General features: G+C 38.3%; 1 protein-coding gene across 5 annotated transcripts in view; it reads left to right on the plus strand.

Moving 5' to 3' along the window:
* CD1H11orf80 (chromosome D1 C11orf80 homolog) overlaps positions 1-16168 on the plus strand; it is a 96172-nt gene that overhangs the window by 71550 nt on the left and 8454 nt on the right. For all 5 annotated transcript variants that reach the window (XM_042958714.1, XM_042958715.1, XM_042958716.1 and 2 more), the window contains 4 exons: positions 864-1010; positions 5142-5263; positions 6408-6518; positions 8215-8313. In XM_042958714.1, coding sequence (XP_042814648.1) covers positions 864-1010; positions 5142-5263; positions 6408-6518; positions 8215-8313 — 479 coding nt within the window. The remainder of the gene's footprint in view (positions 1-863; positions 1011-5141; positions 5264-6407; positions 6519-8214; positions 8314-16168) is intronic.

The following is a 16168-nucleotide window of genomic DNA, read 5'->3' on the forward strand; positions in this document are numbered from 1 at the left end:
TGTCTTTCATTTTTATTTTCATGCTTTGTTAGTTTTTTTTTTTTTTTTTCCGATTTTTGATGCCTGAACTTGCTCAGTTAACTTTGGAGATGAATAATGTAGAAAATATCTCCTCATCTTCCTCCATCATTACTCTAAGGGACAGAACCAGGATGTGGAAATACACGGAGGTATTTCTCTGAATGGATCTGGATGGAATTTAGGACTATCATGATTGTGTTTTAAAGGATCCAGGTGCTAGAAAGTGACGGTAGGGCATCAGATTACTTGGGAGTATAAATATAATATAGTGATGTGGTTCAGAACACAGATTTTGGAGTCAGTCTAAAACAGATCCACCACTTGCTGTCTCATGGTGGGCAATGTATTTAACCTATTTGTACTTCTTATCTGTAAAATGGCGTAAGAATAGGTCCTATGTCTTAGTGTTGTTGTGAAGTCTAAATATTTAGATAGTTCATGTGAAGAATTTAACAAAATACAAAGCGTGTAGTAAACACTTAATACAAATTAATTGTTATCATTACTCGGGTTTGACTCTGACGTCTGCCTCTTACTAGTGATACCTACCTTAGAAAGTTGTATAAAGAATGAATAAATGTATCGTATTAGTGTTTCCCAATAAATTCTACAGCATGCTGCTTGGTTTACATTTTGCACACTCAGTTGTTACTTTGATGTTCCTTCTATGAGTCACTATATTTGCTTCCATCATGTGGATAGAGAAACAGGTTCAGGAGGAAAAGGGAGTGTTTGATTTTAGATCTTAGATCATTCTTTGTTTGAGGTATAGGTTCTTTATTCACTTAGCATTCTGAGGGCCTTACTTATCTTAGAATACTGTATAATATCTTGTCCTCTAGATTTGGTGCTTCCAGATGTGAGCTATCAGGTGGAATCCAGTGAGGGGGATCAATCTCAGAATATGGACTCCCAGGGACAGACTCTGCTGCTTTTTCTCTTTGTGGATTTCCACAGCGGATTTCCAGTCCAGCAAACAGAACTCTGGAGTAGGTATAGGGGCTGCCAGTATGGGTGTGATTAAATGTTAAGAGAGTAAAGAAAGGGAGACTTTATCTGAATTACATATATAATTACATATATTTCTGTAGAATAATGAATTTTAATAAAAAATCTTAAATAGGTTAAACAGATTATATGCTGTGTAGAAAAGATCTGTATCTTAAAATGAAACCTCACTTAAATGATGACATTCCCAGAATGTTCAGAAATCAGCAGATACTTTCTATAATGCTCTTTAAAAAGAGGCTATTGGGGCGCCTGGGTGGCTTGGTCGGTTAAGTGTCTGACTTCAGCTCAGGTCATGATCTCACGGTCCGTGAGTTCGAGCCCCGCATCGGGCTCTGTGCTGACAGCTCAGAGCCTGGAGCCTGTTTCGGATTCTGTGTCTCCCTCTCTCTCTGCTCCTCCCCTGCTCGCGCTCTATCTCTCTCTCTCTCAAAATAAATAAACATTAAAAAAAAAAATTAAAAAAAAAAGAGGCTATTACCTTAGATGAGTGGTTCTCAACCTTAGCTCCATGATATATTACCTGGGGAGCTTCTAAAAATGCCCAAACTTTACCCCCAGGGATTATGATTTCCTTGGACTGAGGCAGTGCTCTGATACCAGTATGTTTTTAAAGCTTAGGCCTGAGAACTGTCCACCACATTATTGCCTTTCCAGGTGGAATCAAGAAATGTTACCGGCCTTGCTTGGCCTTGACACAGTATCTCAACTACAACATAAGGTGTGGGAAGCATATTGGTATGAATAACTTTATGTCATTGTCACATAGACCTCTGGGAAGGGAGAAATTGTCCTCGTTCAGGCATACAAGGGGGAGCCTTTAGTATCTAACAAATTGATGATAACCTGTTATCAGAAAGTTTCTGTTTGGTGGTCCATGAAACATGCATCAGAATCACCTGGAGTATTTGAAAATGTGTTTCTTCCTGAGCCAAGAATCAATTCATTGTTTTGTTATAATATAAAAATATGGAATGGCTCAAGAATCTGCATTCTTAAAAATATTCTCAGGTAACTTTTAAATTTAGTAAAGTTTGAAAAACACTGAATATGAGCAGGAGTTAGCTTATGTGTTTTAATCCAATAAACCCTGAGGGATAAATTTACGTGTTTCTCAATGCCCTTCTAAACTTTGAGGGAAGTAGCAAGAAGTGGAGCTTATAAATATGTGGGGAAAGGCTCATAAGCCTCCCTTTTGATGCTCCCAGTATGTTTCTGTATTCTTTCTCTGTGAGCCAGTGTTTTTTCTTGGGACTCTACTCTGAGCCATTCCAGTGCTTGTTTGGTGTGGCCCTGCTCCCACTGAGTCATGAGAGAAATGACACAACTTATATCCCCAGATCAGAAGAGCTCATGCTGATTGGTGCCAACTATTTTTTGAACAAACTACTGTCAGTTGTGGGATTCTTCCTGCTGCCTGCCCTCCATGCATCTCCTGGCTTTCTTCACTATCTATATATTGTTGAGGAGAGAAGCACTATCTTCCTGGGCTCTGCCTTGCAACTCTTTATTTGAGGAGCTGTTTTTGTCTGATGCCCCTGGTGTTCTGTTCATTAAGGCCCTGGAATGGGAGCATAGAAGAGACCCAAACTAATGAGGCTTCCAGCAGTGAAGACAGAATGAGGTTGCGTAGGGTTGTTACCTGGCTCACACTCATATGGACAGAGGCTGATAAGAGAAGAGCTTAGTATAGGGGAAAGGACTTCAGGTAGAATCAAGAGAGCTGGTGTTGTTGTTGTTGTTGTTGTTGTTGTTCATTTAGTTTTTGAGAGAGTGAGTGAGCAGGGGAGGGGCAAAGAGAGAGGGAGAGAGAGAATCCCAAGCAGGCTCCATGCTGTCAGCGCAGAGCCTGATGTGGGGCTCAAACTCACAAACTGTGAGATCATGACCTGAGCCAAAATCAAGAGTCAGATGCTTTAACCAACTGAGTCACCCAGGCGCCCCTAGAGAGCTGGTTCTAACTTTACTTCTGCCAAACCAAATTCCTCAGTGGTTTTTCAGAAGCAAGTCTCATAAATCAGCTGATCCTCTCTTTTCATATATTTAACATGAGATTGGTAGACTAGGGGCTAAAAGGCCCTTTCAAGTCTCAAGACCCTCTGAAGACTTAAGATCTACTATCTTCTAGTGAGGTTGTTTTGTTGTTGTTTTTTTTCCGTGTGTGTGTGTGTGTGTGTGTGTGTGTGTGTGTGTGTGTGTGTTTGGGAGAGTGCAAGCAGAGGAGGGGCAGAGAGAAGAGGACAGAGGATCAGAAGCAGGCTCTGTGCTGGTGGGCTGACAGCAGCGAGTTTGATGTGGGGCTTGAACTCACAAACCACGAGATCATGACCTGAGCTGAAATCAGACGCTCAACTGACTGAGCCACCCAGGTGCCCCCCTGATTTTTTTGAGGTCTTCTAGAGGGAGTACCACATTCAGTCTTCCCTAGGATGATGTAAAGTGTGATACCATGTTCTGAATCCTATTATTCCTGAATCCTCCCATACCTGAAGAACTCAGATTCCTTAAAACCAGTGTTTTCTATCATTCTTGTAGTAAGTACTGTGATAGTTTATACATCTCTGCTTATCTTGACTCTGAAGGCCTGCAGCATCTCAGGTAGTGACAATACTGAATTAAATAGAAATTCATCACTGCATTAGTAAACATAGTATCTTTTTAAATTTCCTGACATATCTGGTGGTTTAGGACTAGCCTTTGAAAAAAGATGTACTGTGAAGGTAGGTAGATACAGATATATGGATAGAGATATAGTAATTTTATCTTCTTTCTCCCTTATTCTTTTTCATATCCTTGAAAGCTTTCTGTAGAGCTACTTTTAGGAAACAGATTGTGCAGAACTACAGTCTGTTTCCATGTGTCTTAAAAAAAATCACTTAACTGGCCTCCTGCCCACCTTGTCATGGTAACTTTTCTATGATTAACTCATTATTTTGCTACAGCGTTAAAGGCATCTGGTGGTATCAGCAGTTTTAGGAGAACAAACTTGTAGCTTTTTAATTAAATGTCTGCTTTCAAAGGGGTCTAACTGATTTCTTGAGGCTATTCTTAGGACCAAACTATAGAAAACAATCCATATGATATCATCATAGCAATAGCAATATTTTCCCTTTGAATATTGCAATGTACATTTTAGAACACTTCATATATATTATCCTAGTTTATCTGCACAACATGCCTGTGAGAGCGGGTGTTATAAAGCCAATTTTAGTTTTGAAGTGAGAACAGTCAAGTGACTTGGTCACCATTAGTTAGTGGTAGAATTCACTCTAGAATCTATGTTCTCCTAACTCCAATTTTGGACCCTTTTTGAGCAGATCACATATTACATTCCTTTCTGGGAAGGCATCTTTGTGCCTTGTGGTAGAAAATGTACTTTCTGGTTTGCATTTTTAATGCAGCCCTGAGAAAAGCCAGCCAGCCGTTGGCTGCTTCACCATAGTACCTTTGAACAGACTTTTCAGGGTAGAGTAGAAAAACACTGAAAAGGAAAGGTTTCCTCAGGTGTGAAGTAAATTTGTCTTCCTGTGTCTGTTGCCTCTGAGTCATCAATGCGAGCCTACTGCTGGATGACATATTTTGCCTGTCACTCTTACCTGTTAGCTATTCTGCTGTGCAGTGGTGCCTGTGGTTACTTTATCAGAAATAAAGTACTTTTTCTATACCACAGCATATCTGAGAGGATTAAGACCCTGACAGTAGCAGTGGCTCACCACGGCAGTGATGCTCAAACAGGAGATGAGTAGGGTAGATACAGCTTTCCAGGAGGCTTTCCTCTTCCTCATTCTCCTGTTCTTTCAGAGTCACAAGTATCATTGTAGTGATGTGGTATATATTTCTGTTTCTAATATTAATCAAATAGGAACCCTCACTTGTTTCTTCAAAAATAATGTCAAGCTTCGCATTAATTTTTGAAGCTTTCTTTCATTTGTAAGTGGAACTGGGTGGGTTTGTAAGTTGCTGGGATTTTTGGGGGCAGTGGGGGACTAAAAAAGTAATTATTTGTAGATAGGCAGAAGTGGCCTCTTCTTCTAAGAGCCTCTTTCTCATGCCCACCCTGACTCACAGCACATGAACATCAGTCTTAAAGTAGCCATTCTCACTCCCCTTAGGAGCCCATACTTTGCTCACCGTTCATCTCAGTGCCATCCTCACGGAGAGCCACAGTGTAGTGCAAGATTCCATCCAGGTGACTGTGGACCAGGCCTTGGAACAGTATCACCAGGCTGCCAAGGTAATAAGAAATTCATAACTCCTTTTCTCCTACTTTCTCTAAGATAAAGAACTAGAGGAGCACCTGGGTGGCTCAGTCAGTTGAGCGTCCGACTTTGGCTTGGGTCATGATCTCGCAGTTCATGAGTTCCAGCCCCATCGGGCTTGATGCTGTCAGCACAGAGCCCTCTTCAGATCCTCTCTGTCTCTCTCTCCCACTGTCTCTCTACCCCTCCCCTGCTTGTGTCTGAAGCAGGCTCCAGCTCAGAAGCAGTGCTGACAGCTCAGAGTCTAATGTGGGCTCAAAGCCACGAACAGTGAGATCATGACCTGAGCCAAAGTCGGACACTTAACCAACTGAGCCACACAGGCACCCCAAGAAATCTTTAAAAAGAAAAAAAGAAAAAAACTAGAGGATATGACAGACCTGGAGAGCCTTCCTCGCTTAATGCCCTCTTCCTCTTTTGTCACCTTGGCTGATCCTTACACTGCCTGTAGTCTAGGAACTCAGGCTTTAACTTAGGATATGTCATTGTAACCATCTTGCAGTAGTACTTCCATAATACTACAATTCTACTACTAGTCCTACCTACTAGTAGGTGAATTTGAGTAAATAGGGACAAAATAATAGAGAAAAATGACTGATAATGCACCTGTTCCTTACTATCTTCCCTTCACACACATACTTCTGGAGCTATTGCTTCACTAAATCTTATATTCTCCCCCCATTTCCCAATGCTTTATAACATCACTTTCTCTTATCTGACTTTCTGATTTCCTCCATCCTGTGTACTTGTGGTAACATATTTCTTCATATGGTCCCCTTCTCAGGGGAAAAAACCAACCACACTAAGAGCAAAGTTTAAAGCTTTTTGTTTTTAAATACTATGTGCATCTGTTTTATTGCCTAGTGTCTTATGGGTTGGTTATCTTTTCTGAATGTGTCTGTGTCAGTAAGTCATCTCTGTAAAAGGGGAGTATATTGTTTCAGTACCTCAGTGTCCTTTATATGACATGATCTCAGTAAGTATTGTTGATGGGGGGGGGGGGGAAGAATTGTTGAAATCCTGCCCTTACTGAAATCTTTGATTCCTTGGGGATTCTCTGAACCAGCAGCTTGGGATTATTTTAAACTGCCATCTCCCCTTACTTGTTATGTTCCTTAGGATCATCAGAAATTGCAGGCCTCACTCTCAGTGGCTGTGAATTCCATCATGAGTATCGTGACTGGAAGCACCAGCAGTAGCTTCCGAAAGATCTGCTTCCAGGCCCTTCAAGTTAGTAGACTGGAGCCACTTAAAAGTGCCAGGTTTTTAACAGTATTCTACCACCTATCTTAGTAATATGCACAGAGCTTTTAGAAGCATTTCATTTTAGCCTCTTGTGATCCTATATGGTATCAGGCTTGTGGTGTTTTAAAAAACATTTGTTGAATGGATAGTGTACTATTTTATAAATGAGAAAATAAGTTATTTAAAATTTCCACTTCCTTTAGGTCACATAGCTAGCTACAGTTAGAGCTAAGACTAGATCAGTGATTCCAAGTTCCTTAATGAAGAATGTTTGTTACCTCGTGGTTACAGAAAACATTGGAAATAACTGAGTAGCCTTATTTGGCAGTATGGAATAGTGTAACAGTTGAAATTAGAGGCCTGAGTTCAATTCAGAACTGGCTATGTGGACTCAGGCCTCTGAGCTTCATCTATAAATTGGAAAAAATAATAGTACCTCACAGGGTTGTTATGAGCGTAAGGGCTAAGTATATAGGATATGGTAGGTTCTGGATAAATGTTAGTTTCCTTCCTTTTAGAATTCTGTGCTGACCAGTTGGTATTATCAGTGGGGTGACACATTCATTCTGTGTCTATTTTATTTTTTGTACTTTATCTTGAAAAAATAGAATAATGTATTCAAATTAAAAAATAACTAATATGTATCAGTGTAATTACAATTTTTGCATATTATCTCATATAAGCTATATTGTATAGTTGTAACCAACATATTCTATATTCATATATAATTTGACATTTCCTCATTTCAGCTGTCTTAAAATTTGTATCAGTTACCCAATTCTACTACATTGATTTAATCTGATTTAATAAACCATTCCCCTAATGATAGACATTTAGGTTGCTTGTATTCTTTTTGCTAATATAAATAGTATTTCAGTTAATACCTCTATGTGATATCTTGCTTCTTTTGAATTATTTCTTAGAATAAATTTCTATACATGGAGTTACTAGGTCTAAGAGTATAACACCTTTATAATCTAGTGCATCTTACAGCTTCAACTATCTGGGTCATGTGGATAGCACAGGGTAATGAAAAGAACACTATGTTGGCAATTCTAAAGTCAGTCCTAACTTTTGTACTGACTAGCTGTGAGATCTTCAGTGGATCACTTCTCCTTTTTAGATTTCAGTATTCTTGTCTATAAAATTAGTGTGTTGTGTTAGGTGGTTGCTCTTGTCCCCTTTAACTCTAATATCCTACAATTCTATACTAAAAAGTAGAGGTTATTACCCATTGCTTATGGATGCTAACTATCATCTTGTTCCTTTCTTCCCTAAAAGACTTACCCGAGGAAAGTTTCTTATTTCAGCCTTATTTGAATACAGTGGAACCTATGCTGTCTTGGAACTTGTTCTGGAGGAAAGCAATTTACATAATCCTTTTATGAACAGATGGATCTCTGGGATGTGTACCTCCTATAGAGATAAGAGAACAAAGGCCTTGTTTGAAAGATCTTGCTTAGGTAACAGAAATTGGAAGACACAGAAGCCACAGCTACTTGTCTCATGCCAGTTTCACAGGCCTTCTCTCTACTTCTGTGTTCATTGGAATTAAGGAAACTCTTAACACAAACATGGTTTGCCTTCCAATTTGTCTCCTCCTCTTCCTATATCCTGTAGGTACCTTCCTTTTGGTTTCCAGTACTGGAATTCAGCACATTCTCTCTCTGGCCCATTTTAGGCAGCTGACACTCAAGAGTTTGGGACTAAACTGCATAAATCATTTCATGAGATCACCCAGCACCGATTTCTTCCCCACTGCTCATGTGAGGTGAAGCAGGTAAGTATAAATAATCAGTACTTTAGTGGAAATCTTCCATATTGATATATGTGAACCCTAATACAGGGTGGGTAGGTGCAAGTACTTTAAATTTTTTATTTATTAAAAAAATTTTTTTAACATGTATTTATTTTTGAGAGACAGAACATGAGTAGGAGAGGAGCAGAGAGAGAGAGAGGCAGACACAGAACCTAAAGCAGGCTCCAGGCTCGGAGCTGTCAGCACAGATCCCGACACGGGGCTTGAACTCACAAACTGGGAGACCATGACCTGAGCCAAAGTCAGATGCTTAACCGACTGAGCCACCCAGGTGCCCCTAAATTTTTTATTTTTTTTAATGTCTATTTATTTTTGAGAGAAAGAGCACAAGCAGGGGAGGGACAGAGAGAGGGAGACATAGAATCTGAAGCAGGGTCCAGGCTCTGAGCTGTCAGCACAGAGCCCAATTCTGGGCTCAAAGTCACAAACCACGAGATCATGACCTGAGCTGAAGTCAGACACTTAACTGACTGAGCCACCCAGGCGCCCCAGGTACAAGTACTTTAGATTGCATATTCTGAGGTTGGCCTTTCAGCAAGGAAGTCTGTGGTTTAGGAAAACTTTAATAGAACGTAGTATTACACAGAGGTCAAGAGCATGGTTAGATGTTGCTCAGATTTTATTTCCGCCACTAACTAGTTGTGTCATATTGTGGAAGCTATTTAATCTTTCTAAGCCTTAGTTTTATCAGTAAAACAGGAATGACGCATACCTAAAATTATTGTTGTGAGGTTTGAATAAAATAATGTACATAAAGTGCTTGGCACATATTTACTCTTACAATGGTGATGTGATCAAAGCCATACTTTTATCTATTCACCTTTCTGGGTGCTGGAGATAGAGAATTGCATTAGTTAGTGTCTCCACCCTCGAGATCAGAAGGCTTCATCTTGTTTTGTGACAGACTCCTCTAATGAGTGAAAAGAAATCAAACTTAGGAAATTCTGTATATCTCCAGATTCTAGGTAATTTTTAGTGGTGTTCCAAGTAAAGCACACTTTTCTGGCCTTCTTGGCTCCAGTCAGTAGGATTGACTTTTCTGGAGCTAAAGTATAATATAAGTAAATGAAGGAGATTAGGGGTGATGTTATACAGTGGCTTCTGGCCAAGATGGAGTAATAGGAACCAGATTTATTCTTCTGTGTGAAATAACAAAAATCTACACACGATATATATAACAATGTTTCTCAAGACACTGGGCATCAATGAATAGGATAATCATTCCTGAGAAATGGAAAACAAATGAAGTGAGCCCTATGATTACCCTAGCATACTGCCTAGAGAAAGTACAGAGGCCATTGAACAGGGAGAAGACATCCAGGCAAAGCCTAGTAGTCTCCCTAAGTTGAACAGATGAAGTGGAGAGTCCCGGGATGCCAAGACAGCTAAAGTTTTCAGGGCAGAGTACCAGAAAAGAGAGAGTTGCACAGAGAGAGAATTCTGGGAATCTGCAGTATTCAGTATTCAGAATAGTATTCAGAATAGTGCTAATCAGCTCATTCTTGTGAAGAAACTATGCAGGTAAAGAACCATCCAGACGGATAAGAGGGGGCAATATGCAGAGCTTACACAGGGCTAGAGATAGTGCATATTTCCATCAACCAGAGAGGAAAGCTTTATAATTTATGGAGCATCAGGTAGAATACTAAGAGTCTTGCCTTGGGAATGGAGAAAAATTACACCTCTGCTTAATAAACTCTCCTCCGGTCCTGCCTAACAAAGCTTAAAAGCAGAAGCAAGATCTAAAGGGATCAAGTTGTTTTCAAGTAATTCAATAGCATCACAGAACAAAGGTCAAGAATTTTTACAAGAGTATTAAAAATATCCAGCACCCACCAAAGTAATATTCACAGTGCCCTGCATCCAATCAGAATTAACAGGCATGCTAAGAAGCAGGAATATACAACCCACAATGAAGAGGAAACTCCATCAAATGATCAATCATTTAATGAAAACCGATCCAGAACTGACACAGAGGATAAAATTAGTAGACAAAGACATTAAAAGAGTTATTATCATAACTATATTCTGTATGTTCAGGAAGCTAGAGGAAAGACTGAACATACTAAGTAGAGATGTGGAAGGTATTAAAAAAGACTCAAATGAACTGTAAAGATGAAAACTATGATGTCTCTGAGGTGGAAATTACACTGAATAGTATGAATGGAACATTGACACTTAAAAACACATAGCAGTAGAAACTATCTGAAATGAAACACAGTTGTAAAATAATATTGATGATGATGATGATGATGATAGTAATAGAGCATCGAGCACCTGTGAGTTATGGGACAACTTCAGGTAGCCTATTATGTGTGTAATTGAGGAATCTGAAGAAGAAACAGGCAGAAAATATATTTGAAGGAATAGTGGCTGAAAATTTTCCAAATTTGATGGATTCTATAAACCCAACAGATCTAAGAATCTTAAGAACCCCCAAGCCCATGAAACAAAGAAAACTACACCAAGACACATCAAAATTAAATTGGTTAAAACCAATGGTAAAGAGAAAATCTTAAAAGCAAACAAGGGTGAGGAAAGCTTTATGTACAAGGAAACAAAGATAAGGATTACAGAAAATTTCTCATCAGAAAAAGTATAAGATAGAAGAAAATGGAGCAATGTCTTTATTGATAGTACTGAAGAAAAAACCTTCAACCTAGAATTCTTTACCTAACAAAGATACTTTTTTTCTCCAAATGTATTTATTTATTTTTGAGAGAGAGAGTGAGAGAGAGCATGTGCGTGCACACATGAGCAAGGGAGGGGCAAAGAGAAAGGGAGAGAGAGAATCCTAAGCAGGCTCAAACTCACAGACCGTGAGATCACGACCTGAGCTGAAATTGAGAGTTGGACGCTTAACTGACTGAGCCACCCAGGCACTCCCAACAAAAATATCTTTCAAAAAAGATGAAAAAGGACTTTTTCTGACATACAAGAGTTGAAAGAATTCATTATCAGCAGTTGAGAAATGTAAAAGAAATCCTTCAAGCAGAGAAAAAGTGATAACCAGCTGGAAACCTGAATCTAGGCAACTACATGGATAAATATAAAAAAATTTTTTTTCTTATTACTTAAATCTCTTTAAAACATAATTAACTTTTTAAAGCAAAAATAGCAATAATATGTTGTGAGGTTTATAACCTATGGTGAAGTAAAACGTATAACAATAACAGCACAAAAACCTGGAGGAGAGAGATGGAAATATACTGTTTTAAGGACTTATACTATATGTGGAATAGTATAATATTACGTGAAGGTAGACTGGTAAGTTGAAGATGAAAAGAGCCATCAAAATAATATAAGGATTTACAGCTATTGATCCAAAAAAGGAGATACAATGGAGTCATAAAAAATATTCAACCCTCAAGAGAATGAGAAGACAGGCCACAGACTGGGAGAAAATAATTGTAAAAGACACACTAGTTAAAGGACTATTACCCAAAAAATACAAAGAATTTTTTTTAAAGTTTATTTTGAGGGAGAGAGGGGGAACAAATGGGGGAAGGGCAGAGAGAGAGGGAGAGAGAGAATCCCAAGCAAGCTCTATGCTGACAGCACTGACGCAGGGCTCAATCTCGTGAATCATGAGGTCGTGACCTGAGCTGAAATCGAGAGTCAGACGCTTAACCGACTGAGCCACCCAGGAACCCCCAAAATATGCAAAGAACTCTTGAAATTCAACAATAAAAATAAAGCAGCCAAAGACTTTAACAGACACCTCACCAAAGAATACATAAGATGGCAAATAAGCATATGAAAAAATGCTCCACATCATATATAATCAGGGAAATGCAAATTAAAACAATGAGATACTACTACACACCTATTAGAATGGCCAAAATCCAGAACATTGACAACACCAAATACTGGCAAGGATGTCTTAATTGCCAAAACTTGGAAGCAACCAAGATATTCTTAAGCAGGTAAATGGATAAATAAATTGTGGCACATCCAGACAATGGGATATTATTTTGTACTAAGAAAAAATGAGCTATCAAGCCATGAAAACACATGGAGGAAGCTTAAATACATATTTAAATAAAAGAAGTCAATATGAAAATGCTGCAAACTATGATTCCAAGTATATGACGTTCTTGAAAAGGCAAAACTATGGAGACAGTAAAAAGATCAGTGGTTTCCAGAGGTTAGATGAAAAGGGAGGAATTAATATGCAAAGCACAGAGGATTTTTAGGGCAGGGAAACTGTTCTGTATGTTTCTGTAATGGTGGATACATGTCATTTTACATCTGTCCAAAACCATAGAATGTACAACACTAAGAGTAAACCCTAGTGTAAACTATGGACTTTGATGATAACAATGTGTCAGTGTAGGTTTAACACTTGTAACAAATGTACAGCTCTGATGGGGGATGTTGATAATGGGAGAGGCTATACATATGTAGGGGCAGAGGGCATATGAGAAATCTATGTACCTTTTGCCCAGTTTTGCTATGAACTTAAAACTTCTCTAATATTTTTAAAAATGTTTAATCTAAAAGAGGGCAGAAAAAGAAGGAAAAAGAACAAAGTACAGATGAGACAAATAGACAACAATTAGCAAAATGATATATTTAAACTCTGCCATATCAATTATATTAAATATAAGTGGCCTTTACAACTATTTACATTAAAAGGCAGAGATTGTTAGATTTAATAAAGCAAGAGCCAACTGTATACTGCCTACAAGAATCCCACTTTAAATATAAAGACAGAAATAGAGTAAAAGTATAAAAGTATGGGAAAAAATGTACTGTGCTTACACTAGTGAGAGCACCGAAGAGGGGCACCTGGCTAGCTCAGTTGATAGAGCATATGACTCTTGATCTCAGGGTTGTAAGTTTGAGCCCCATGTTGGGTGTAGAGATTACTTGAAAATAAAATCTTAAAAAAATAAAAAAGCACTGAAGAGGCTATAACGGGTGCCTGGGTGGCTCAGTTGGTTAAGTGTCCACCTCTTGATTTCAGTTCAGGTAATGATTTCACCATTGTGAGATCAAGCCCTGCTTTGGGTTCTGCACTTAGCATGGAGCCTGCTTAAAATTCTCTGTCCCTCCCCCTCTGCCCTTTCCCTGCACGTGTACATGGTCTCTGTCTCTGTCTCTCAAAAAGAAAAAAAAAGAGAGACTATAAAGTAGATTTCAGAGCAAAGAACATTACTAGGGATAAAGAGAGTCATTTCATAATGATGAATACAATACAGTGAGTACAACATAATGAAGATAATAGCCCCAAACATTCATGAAACTTGATAAACTTGAGAGAACTTTAAAATAAATGAAGCAAAACTGATAGAACTGTAAGGTGAAATAGACAAATCCACAATTTTATTTGGATATTTCAACATACTTCTCTCAATAATTGATAGAACAAGTAGACAAAAAATCAGTAAGTCTATGAAAGTCTTAAATAACACTATGAATTAACTTGACTTGATATTTATAAAACACTTTGCCCAACCACAGCAGAATATTCTTTTCAAGTGCAAAAGGGACATTTAACAAGATAGGCCATATTTTGAGCCATTAAATACATCTCAATAAACTTAGAGGATTCAAGTTATACAAAGTATGCTTTTGATTACAATAGGATTAAAGTAAAATCAATGACAGATATCTAGAGGGGCACCTGGGTGGCTCGGTTAAGCATCCGACTCTTGATGTTGGCTCAGGTCATGATCTTACAGTTCATGGGTTTGAGCCCCATGTTGAGCAGAGCCTGCTTAGGATTCTCTCTCTCTCTCTCTCTCTCTCTCTCTCTCTCTCTCTCTCTCTCTCTCTTTCTCTTTCTCTCTTTCTCTCTTTCTCTCTCTCTCTCTCTGCCCCTCCTCCCTCCCTCTCTTGCTCAGAAATAAATAAACCTTAAAAAAAAGATATCTAGAAAACTCCAAAGATTTGGAAATTAAATGACACATCACATATAAATAACCCATGGGTCAAACACAAAATCAAAAGGGAAATTGGAAAAGTATTTTAACTTAAATGGAAATGCAAATTATCAAACCTGAGACATCACTAAAGCAGTGCTTGGAAAAATACCTATGTTAGAAAAGAAAAAAGTCTTAAATCAATGATCTCAGCTTAGACTAGAATAAGAGCAAATTAAACAAAAGAAATTAGATAATAAAGTCAAAGTGGAAGTCAGTATATAATAGAAAAAAAAAAACAAAAATCAATGATATTTAAAGGTGGTTCATTGAAAAGATTAATAAAATTGATAAACATTTAGCCAGACTAATCAAGATATAGGAGAGAAGACACAAATTTCTACTACCAGAAATTAGAGAGGTAACATCAGATATTAAAAGGATTATCAGGGACTATTATGAACAAAGTTTACTTCAATAAATTTGACAACTTAGATTAAATGGACAAATTCCTTGAAAGAAATTACCAAAGTTCACTCAAGAAGAAATAGCACTATATACCTGGTAGTTCTCTATTAAAGAGATTTAATTTTCAGTTGAAAACCTTGAGACTATTGAGACTATTTTAAAACTGTCAAAACTCAAGAATAAGAAAACAACCCAGTTTTTAAAATGGGCACAATATGTGAACATACATTTCACAAAAGAAGATACACAAACAGCAAATAAACACCTGAGAAAGATGCTTAAAATTATTGGTCATTAGGGAAATGCAAGTCAGAACCACAATGAGACACCATTTCACACCTGCTTGGAATAAAGACTGACCATACCAGGTATTGGCAAGGATGTGGAAGAACTGGAACTCTTACACCCTATTTGTAGGAATAAAAAGTGGTACTGGGGCGCCTGAGTGGCTCAGTCGGTTGAGCGACCGACTTCGGCTCAGGTCATGATCTCACGGTTTGTGAGTTCGAGCCCCGCGTTGGGCTCTGTGCTAATAGCTCAGAGCCTGAAGCCTGCCTCGGATTCTGTGTCTCCCTCTCTCTCTGCCCCTCCCTTGCTCACGCTCCGTCTCTGTCTCTCAATAACAAAAACGTTAAAAAAATTTTTTTAAAGTGGTACATCCACTCTGGAGAATAGTTTGGCAGTGCTTAAAAGGTTAAATATGTACATCATATGATCCAACCATTCTACTCCTAAGTATTTATCCAAGAGAAATGAAAGCATATGTCTACACAAAAATTTATACACTAATGTTCATGGCACTTCTGCCGTATTTGTAATAACCCAAAACTGGAAACAACCCAATGTCAGTAGGAAAATTGATAAACAAACTGTGGTGTGTCCATTCGATGGAATACTACTTGGCAATAAAAGGAATGAACTGTTGATAATACACAGTAGTGTGGATGAATCTCTAAATAGCCCTGCTGAATGAGAAACCTCAAAATACTGGATCAGTTGTGGTAGTGTCCAGGGGGGAAAAAGCCCTGAAAAACAAGAGTACATACTGTTTGATTGCACTTACATGAAATTTTTCAAAATGCCAGCTAATCCTTAGTTACAGATCAATGATTGCTTGAAGATGGGAGATGTACGAGTTTCAGGGAATGGTTATGAAGTTCAGAGGAAACTTTTGAGGGGGACGGATATGTTCATTATCTTGATTGGGGTGATGGTTTCACAAATACATATATATGCCAAAACTTATCTAATTGTACATATTATATATATGCAGCTTATTTAAGTAAATGTTATATTCCAATACAGTTGCTATAAAAAAATTACACATTTCTGAGAGAGTAATAGATCCTTTTGTACTTCTACTACTTTTCTCCCTCTCCTACTTTAGTTTGCCTGATTGGATGGGGAAGTTTAGGTGCCCAGACACCCAAGGATCACAGCATCTCATAGATTTGCTTATCCTCTTCTGCTTTGTAGCGAGA

This window comes from Panthera tigris, chromosome D1 (assembly GCF_018350195.1).
Source record: "Panthera tigris isolate Pti1 chromosome D1, P.tigris_Pti1_mat1.1, whole genome shotgun sequence".
Lineage (NCBI taxonomy): Eukaryota > Metazoa > Chordata > Mammalia > Carnivora > Felidae > Panthera > Panthera tigris.